Consider the following 8,756-nt stretch of genomic DNA (forward strand, 5'->3'; position numbering starts at 1 on the left):
TAAGAGCGAAAAATATAAACAAATATAAAGGAAAAAGGTACCATATATGCTAGCGCGATTCATGGATATGCAAAATCGCGGCCGAGCGTTTATACGGCATGAACGCACAAAAATAAGAATCAATCCTTAAGTATTTCGTTATTTGTCTGTGTTTGCTCTCGAGGAATTACTGCTAGGTTTTCAAAAATTAATTTGAGTATTTCTAACAATTTTGGAAAGGAAAAATCAGCTATTGGATGTCATTATCGGGGATATGAACACAGTTGGGCTTTTTTAAGTATGTGTTTAGTGTTGAGTTCTTCGGAAACCACACAATTTTACCAGCTCAACTGCGTTCATTACCCAGATAATGATATCTATTACGCAATTCATATCTCAAATTTAGTTCATGCACAAGGGAAAACATGCTTAAAATTAGATTCTATGAATTGCAAGCTATTATCAAAACTTAAACACAATGTTGTTTAATACTTTATCGCGCATTTTTTAAGTTTAACTTTTCACACTACTTTACAACGACTTAAATTTAATGATCTGCTTCGTTTGGTTCCCTTTGAGTTATTTCCATTGCAAAAGACAGCTTTACATACTACGAGATGAACTAAATCTTGAAAAAGTTGTTGACACTCTACACAAGTAAGCCAGAATGGCATGTCACAAAAAGTTTAAGTTATAGTTGTTCTCATGTGTTCAGGTATTTGAGAACACTACTAGTACAAGTGATTGAGTGCTTCTTCTTGCGCATACGGCATTCAGGTATGTGCACTACGGCAGTCGGGTATGTGCACTACAGCATTAAGGTATGCGCACTACGGCATTCAGGTAAGTGCACAACGGCATTCAGGTATATACACTACCGCATTCGGTTATGTGCACTACGGCATTCAGGTATGTGCACTACGGCATTCGGGTATGTGCACTACGGCATACAGGTAGGTGAACTACGACATTCAGGTATGTGAACTACGGCATCCAAATATGTACACTACGGCACTTAAGTACGTGCACTACGGCATTCAGGTATGAAAACTACGGCAGAAAGGTAAGTGCACAGTGGCATTCAGGTACGTGCACTACGGCATTCGGGTATAATCACTACGGCATTCAGGTATGCGCACTACGGCATTCATGTACGTGCACTACGGTATTTAGGTATGTGAACTACGGAATCCAGATATGTACAGTAAGGCATTTAGGTATGTACACTACTGCATTCAGGTATGTGCACTACGGCATTCAGGTATGTGAACTACGGCATTCAGGTAAATGAACTACGGCATTCAGGTAAATGCACAGCGGCATTCAGGTACGTGCACTTCGGCATTCGGGTATGTTCACTACGGCATTCAGATATATTGACTAAGGCATTCAGTTATGTGCACTACGGCATTCAGGCATGTACACTACGGCATTCTGGTACTTGAACTACGGCATCCATTTATGTGAACATTGTACACTGTTTTAGGATGAGTAGAATGGTTTATGGAAAGGGATTTGTATGAATAAAACAAAAAATCTTCACTCTCAAAATCTTCGTTGGAAAACCAACTACTCATGAATTGTTTCCTGAATAATATTATACATGTATATATATACAGTATGTGATGTATTTGCAGTCTTATATTTCTATATTCATAAAGCTTACCTCATTTAGTGACTAATATACCTGTAAATGTAGGGGATTTTACTAATTTTCTTTTTCTTAACCCGGAAGTCGTCTTTAAAGCCTAGTTTAAAAATGCAAGCATGCATTCATTGAATCAAAAAAACTATAGTTTTATGTGTATGTATTTTGATATCTTTGCATGGTAAAAACAAGTATTCAAACATTCAGAGTTGTTGTGCCAAAGAAATCTCCGCACAGCACACACACACAATTTATAATAAAATAACAAAAAGTCAGTCAAAACACAGTTTAAACCCATGCGTGTTGGCAAAAAGTAACAAAAGAAATAGTAGAAGGGGCGGGAACTTTTCCTGAACAGGTACTTTTCATCACAATATTCACGTTATGATTATCTTTATAAAATTTCAGGATATCGAACAGATTACCCAAGTTTATTTTAATTTACGAGCAGTGCCAAAGGGATAGAGTCAACGAAGTTGCAAGGACCTTTCAGGAGTATACAGCCTTCTCTCTGTTACAACGAATCATTTGCTGTGGCATTTTTATCATTTGCTTAACCTCCGGGAGCACTTTATTCACTACAGCGTATGCTGGTTGCCGACACACAACTTGTTCATTCTCGTTTAGCGCCGTCAGAGTAAATCGTTGAACGCCTGTTTGAGAATGAATGACGAGCAGCCAACAATAAAACGGTCAAAATTGGATTGATGTCACTATTTTCTATTAGGCATTATTTACTGTTTTCAATGTCACCGACGTAAGCTGAGTCAAGTGACTGACTTGCACTGATATATTAATGTAGGTCATAAAACAATAACTATACTTTCTGAATAATGTTGACTCCAACATATTACCGTATTAGCCTTTATATTAGTCCAATATATACATATAGCCATCTTAAAATGTTGCTTATTCGGGTAGGAATCAAGTTGGTCCTTTAGCTTGCGCCCTCGGCAATTCTACCAATAACCATGCCGTATGATGAACTTGAAGATCTGAAATGTATATATAGTTTACTAATTAAACATTAAACTAGTATTAAATCTCTGTTGCATATCTGGTACTGGCAGTGTTTTCAGTTGAGTCTGGCGGATCTGTGGCCTTGTGGTAACACACTTGACAGTCAATCCAGGGGTCGCAGGTTCGCTTCCCAGCCGCAACACTAAAATACCGATCGTATATCGGGAGGGACGTTAAATGGGGGCCTGGTGTGACAGTGTTATACACTGGTGCACGTTCAAGAACCAGGGTAGATCTAGCCATCGTTAAATTCTGTTTCTGTTTCTCCACCCCACCCCCACCCCCCCCCCCCAAAAAAAAAAAAAAATGAATAAAATAAATCTTCTCGGAGCACTCGCCGAATGGGCAAGTCCCGACTGCAAGTATAAATATGCTTACATACACACACATTTCAGTTGAGTAAAGATAATTATTTTGAAAGTTTACAGATTTATTGTTTTCGAATGTAACTTACGCGTAACCAGGATTTGTCGTTCCGTTGGTGTTCCCAATTGATTCTAAAAAGAAAGGTACATATTTGATGTTGACACACTTATATGTCGATCGTATATAATCACTGCCTTGTTAATTCATAAAAGTGATATTAACTGGTTTTTAATAATACGAATATGTTTAACTGTCATAATGGTAACTAAGGGACGATAATCTTACATCTATTACAGATCCCTCGCCTTAAAGGGCCATTATATAGGCTAATCTTCAAGTACCTGCGGTAGTATGAATATCTGATGCTTGTGCCGATGACAGGGGATTGGTAGTTGGCAGTGCCTTTCTCTTATTGATCCTTCTTCGAAAAAAAAACGATCGAAAACATAAAAGCAATAATACCAAAACCCGTTACTCCTCCTACGACGATACCAATACTTGCGTTCCTTAAACCTGTATAAACACAATTAGAAACTTCAGTCTCTTTAATATAATGATTGCGCCTCTTTACAGGGTTTATTTATTTATCTTTTTGTTTATTTTCGACTACAGTGCCAGTCACTGTACTTTTCATTGTATAATAGTGTAACTTAATATAGTGTAAAAAAATATGTAAATACTTAATTATTATGCAAATTATGTCGTTGTTATACCTGTTTTATAGTGCAAAAGTTGAAATTGATCAGACTATTTCTACAAAATCACCTTTTTTATGTTTTGGTGTAGTTGATGTGTCCAATAGTGTTGACCCAATTGTTGTTTTCGAATTGGATACAGTTTCTACATTTATTATTGATGTTGTATTCTCTTCCGTTATATTTGAAGTGCGGGATTGTCCAGCAGTCGTTGAGTTCGATATTGTTGCTGTGGTGGTGGTGGTGGTCGTCGTCACCATTGGTGTAGGAGTTGAATTTTTTGTTGTTGCTATGGTGGTGTTTGTCGTCATTAAAGTAGATGCTGAATCCGTTGCTGTTGTTGCTGTGGTGTTGGTTGTCAAAAGAGCTGACGTTAAATCCGTAGTTGTTGCTGCTGTGGTGGTGGTCGTCATTGGTGTAGATGTTGAATCTATTGTTGTTGTTGTTGTTGTGGTGGTGGTGGTAGTGGTTGTGGTGGTCGGCGTCATTGGTGTAGATGTTGAATCCGTTACTGTTGTTGCTGTGGTGTTGGTCATCATAAGTGTTGATGTTAAATCCGTTGTTGCTTCTGCTGTGGTGGTCGTCGTCATTGGTGTAGATGTTGAATCTGTTGTTGTTCTTGTTGTGGTAGTAGTTGTTGTGGTCGGCGTCATTGGTGTAGATGTTGAATCCGTTGTTGTGGTTGCTTTGGTGGTGGTCGTTATAGGTGTCGATGTTGAATATATTGTTGAAGAGACACCAGCACATGGATTCGTTTCATGAGGACATGAGACTGTTACCCTACCATCCGGGGAGGATCCTGAAGGATAGTAAATAATGCCCTATGCCTTGGTTTTCCGCTTACCGTTGCAAAAACTACAAATATTGGCAGACAATTTCTTCATATAACTATTAACTTGAGTTTGTTTATGGTATCGTTAAAGTGGTACCGGTCAATAATATTTTATTCTCCGAAACCGTGGTATACGTACCAGCAAATCCAAGCCAAAACGAGCCCAAATCAAATGTCAGGCTGTTCTCCAGTTGAATTATAAGATACTGATCGCTTGTTTTCAATGTTTTCGGCGAAGCTGTGTTATTCTGACAGTTCCAAATACCGATATTGGTACGGTTGGGTCGTCGTATAGTAAGTTTTTGTTGGCATTGACCCCACCTTAAGATATTTACATTTTTACTTATTTTGATAGTTTTTAAAAAGAACAATAAAACAGAACATTTTAACCAAGATAAATATGCCTTAACTCAATGAACGCCATGTTCGAACATAGAAAAAAGATGCTGCTTGGCAAACAAAATACTTATCACTTTCTATATTCTTTTTATATATTCAAATGTTCAAGTACAAATGAATGGTAACTATACTTGTTTTCCATCACAATCTGGTATATTGCTATAGAGAGCGTTGAGCCCATATCACACGTGTGGACAGAGCAAGTCAGATTTTTTTTCGACGGGATCTTCTGACCGTTGTTGAAACCTGGACTTTGCAGATAAACCGACTGCCCTAAGCTCGTAGAGGTTATCGTGTCTATGTTGCTAAAAATACTCGTCTCTAAAAATAAACAAAATGCCATCAAAAAATTAATAGCAGGTTTAGTTCCAGAAAGGTTTCTAAATCAAACATTATGAACAGAAGTTTTGTATAAAGTCAGTTTTAATATATGCTTAAATATTGATGATCTTAATGCGAATTTAAATTTATTTCTAGTCGAAAAAATCCACCCCTATTTTTAAATATGAAATGTGATAGTGTTGCACATTCATAACTCTCAATAAACAACCCCAATTATTTTCATACCTAGATGTAGTTTGAAGAATCGCCATTTCAAGAATGTATTTTTTAAACATAATTGAAAGTGAATTGAAAAGGGAAAACTACATTTTACGCGTATCACCAAACTTACCAGGTATGCAATAGTAGTTTATATGCATGTAATTTGGATAGTGGTCAGGTACTCCAATACAATCTTGTAGCAGAACAACAGTAGCCTTCACTTTGCAACTACTCTTACCATTGCATTGATCTATATACTGAACTGCATTAATGGGGTGAATATTATATGACATTTGGCAGTCATGTTCTTCTATGCTCGAACAACAAAGTTGAAACTGATCTTGGTTGCGAACGCTGTCCAAAGTGCAATTCAGTGCCGCTACTTTGTAGGCGACAGTAAAGTCCTTTATTGCAATGACTTCTCCAGGTGGACACGAGGAGGACATAAAATTGCTGACTGGTGAGGTAACGCCGTAACAAGAAGCGGAGCTTTTGTATAAAGTACCAAGGGCAAAAGTCCCTGAAAATATAATTATATATTTGTGTACAAAGCCTAAAACTATTTCTTCATAGTTTTCATTTATCTCATCGAAAGAAACTCCATACCTGGTTGCATTTGTGTATAAAATCGTAAGGAGATATATTGTCTGAATTTATCAATAGTTTTCTCAAACAACTTCATCCAAAATAATTCGTTCGGTTCATGCATGAAAGTATATGTAATGTATTCATAACAGGTTTATGTCATCAATCTGATTTATACATATATCCTCACTTTTCGAGTTGCAAAAAAACATAAATAGTATTGTTATTCATATTTCGGGAATACATATAATGCACTGTTATGTGTAGTATTTATTATAAAAATATTGACCTATTTATAGGTCATCCTCTTTAGAGCCACAATTATTACGCAAGCTTTTAATTTTGATTTTGTAGCAAATTGGATATATTTTAACCGTACTACAATGAACAGAAATACTGTATCATAAATGTTTATGTACCTTTTTATATAAGCCATCAAACTTCTGCTGTGTTTTGTTTAGATTTGTAACATATCGTTGACATCACCTGAACGACGTTTATTTTATTTTTGTTTGAAATCACCAAACCTTATGATCCAGAATTATTCTTTATCATCGCCGATATCTATTAGGAAGATCATTAATTTGTTTACGGTAATGTTCCCAAACTTCATGACATTTTCCTTTCAAAATCAAGACCTAATGCAAATGTTATCATGTAATCGTATTCTTACAACATTCATGCGTTTGAAGGATAAGTTTGTAGAAACGCGATATCACATTACAAACAGTTATTTGTGTGTACTTGAATGATACTGTATTTCATACAATAACATTTACTGTTCTTCTTAAACAGGCTAATGATATTACTGCGTTTTCTTCCGAATTGTTGAAATCAACTCTTGTGGAATTTCTGCAGCCTACACGAAGGGCTAGCATCGAATACAACGTCCCAGATCAAAATTCAGTTATAATACATTCATACATTAATCATTTTAATGACTCACAATTTTGTTTTCTGATGCCATTTTAAAATCCCGTAATAAATAGGGGATATTATGATAGGACGGTTTTTTTGGTCGAGTTTAAAAGTGTAAACATGCATCCGTCGGGCTTCAGGTCGAGACGGCTACATGTTAAAATACCAAACGAGACGTAATGCAGGTCAGCAGGAGAGCGTCCAATCGTTATATTCCATTTATTATATCCTGCTTATTTCATTATTCCTTTTTATTTTTCGGTTTCAATTTGATTAAATTTTTTGTGTCTGTCAAAAGTCAAAATATGGAATGGCTTGCGCGTATGAATATGTTACATACTTTTGTTGTATTGGAGTCAAGGGAAGCTGCTCCAGCAAAACGAACTTTGAAGTAAAAAAGTTCACTTTATTAAGCAATATAATAAGGAAATGTTTAATATCCAAGAAAAATAAACAAATTTCTAGTACGAAAACAAAAAATAAATGTCACAGCAAATAGAAATAACAAACATAAACGGGACACACGAGTATACACTTATCGTCATTTCCTGAAGACGCGGCCATTTTAACAAAGCTCGTTGGATTATTTTGACGATCATTATATACGGTGGGAAGTCAATTGCTATTAATATTGATTCTTTCTACATTGACAGGATTTTACCTATGTCACTGATGGACAAACTGAACAGATTTATATCAGCTTTTTTTATTATACATATGCAGCCTGCTTAAATCGCTGGGCCTTGCGGCAGATATCCTAAAAAGAAATAAACAATATATTTTCTAATTGTTTCCATCTCATATTTAAGGAATTTTCATTATAGCTAACGTATCACAAAATTATTTCACAGTCATACCTTCCTTTGTTTGGCAATAATTCATAATACGTAACAGTTGAATGAGTTAGTTAAAGGATTCTGTATTTACCCCAAAGTGTTTGAATTATATGAAATTCCTAAAAAAAAGATAACAATAAAATAAACTGTTACTGTTGTACATACCATGGACAATATGAAAAGCCAGTAATTGCACGAACAAAATCATTTCGGTGTTATTGACTAAACTACATGCACAGCTTCCGAGCACAAACGGTAAGTCTTCTTGAAAAAATGAATTTCAGAATTGGAAATCCAGATTCTTTGACAAAGAACTATTTAAAGGTCCGTGATTCACGTGTGAAAAACGATAGTCGCTTTTTAAACTTTCCATTATACTATATAATTCCAATAGCTAAATGCCTTCACAGATTACTCAAAATGTTTATGGTAATGAAAAAGACAAGTCATCAGTGGTTTTTCACAGACCATAACGTTAAAGGTTCTAAAACGTATAATTTTATTGTATTAAATTCTTTTGATGAATACTAGTTTGACAGTATCAAATATCGAGTAGCGTTGGGGTATTTTTTATATGACACTGCATTCCTTTTATTGAATATCCTGAATGACGAACTGGTTTGCATAATTTTCCCATACGAGTTGAATCTTATTTAATAAATATATCGGTTGAATGAACCAGGGACTATGACAAAATTCAATAAAAAAATCTGAACAGTATAAGCCGGTGAATATCTGTTAATATGCATTTATCAAGTTAAAGTAGTCAACTAGCTATAGAAATGAATTTGAATACATGACAGTGGGCCGATTATCAAAAACTTTATTAAAGTTAACAACGTTATTAACGTCATCGTTGTTAACTTTCAAATCGATACTGCTTTGGAAGTTTAATGGATACATTTGTTATTTGCTGTATGTTAACAAAATTTGTG

General features: G+C 35.5%; 1 protein-coding gene across 3 annotated transcripts; it reads right to left on the reverse strand.

Moving 5' to 3' along the window:
* Positions 1-1,770: 1,770 nt before the first annotated feature.
* On the reverse strand, positions 1,771-8,372 carry LOC128217722 (uncharacterized). Of its 3 annotated transcripts, none has more exons than XM_052925068.1 (8): positions 7,987-8,372; positions 5,613-6,002; positions 5,071-5,260; positions 4,680-4,861; positions 3,779-4,507; positions 3,355-3,434; positions 3,102-3,144; positions 1,771-2,622 (listed from the first exon to the last, which is right to left on the reverse strand). In XM_052925068.1, exons 1-8 carry the CDS (start codon positions 8,027-8,029, stop codon positions 2,552-2,554), a joined length of 1,728 nt encoding a protein of 575 aa, XP_052781028.1. In that variant the 5' UTR covers positions 8,030-8,372; the 3' UTR covers positions 1,771-2,551. The 3 variants fall into 3 exon arrangements, 2 of the variants coding, with proteins under 2 accessions (XP_052781028.1, XP_052781029.1); XM_052925069.1 differs by lacking the exon at positions 7,987-8,372 and adding an exon at positions 7,326-7,345; XR_008258265.1 differs by having other exon boundaries at positions 2,597-2,622; positions 3,355-3,526; positions 7,987-8,371.
* Between the last annotated feature and the right edge of the window lie 384 nt (positions 8,373-8,756).

The sequence above is a fragment of the Mya arenaria genome, chromosome 14 (assembly GCF_026914265.1).
Source record: "Mya arenaria isolate MELC-2E11 chromosome 14, ASM2691426v1".
Taxonomy (NCBI): Eukaryota; Metazoa; Mollusca; class Bivalvia; order Myida; family Myidae; genus Mya; species Mya arenaria.

Excerpts from the sequence above, each read along its gene's own strand:
- LOC128217722 (XM_052925068.1), bottom strand. The coding sequence starts at position 8,029 with ATGATTTTGTTCGTGCAATTACTGGCTTTTCATATTGTCCATG. Across the intron at positions 6,003-7,986 it reads GGCTTTTCATATTGTCCATG|GGACTTTTGCCCTTGGTACT; the intron begins GTATGTACAACA and ends TTATATTTTCAG. Across the intron at positions 2,623-3,101 it reads ACGACAAATCCTGGTTACGC|ATCTTCAAGTTCATCATACG; the intron begins GTAAGTTACATT and ends TATACATTTCAG.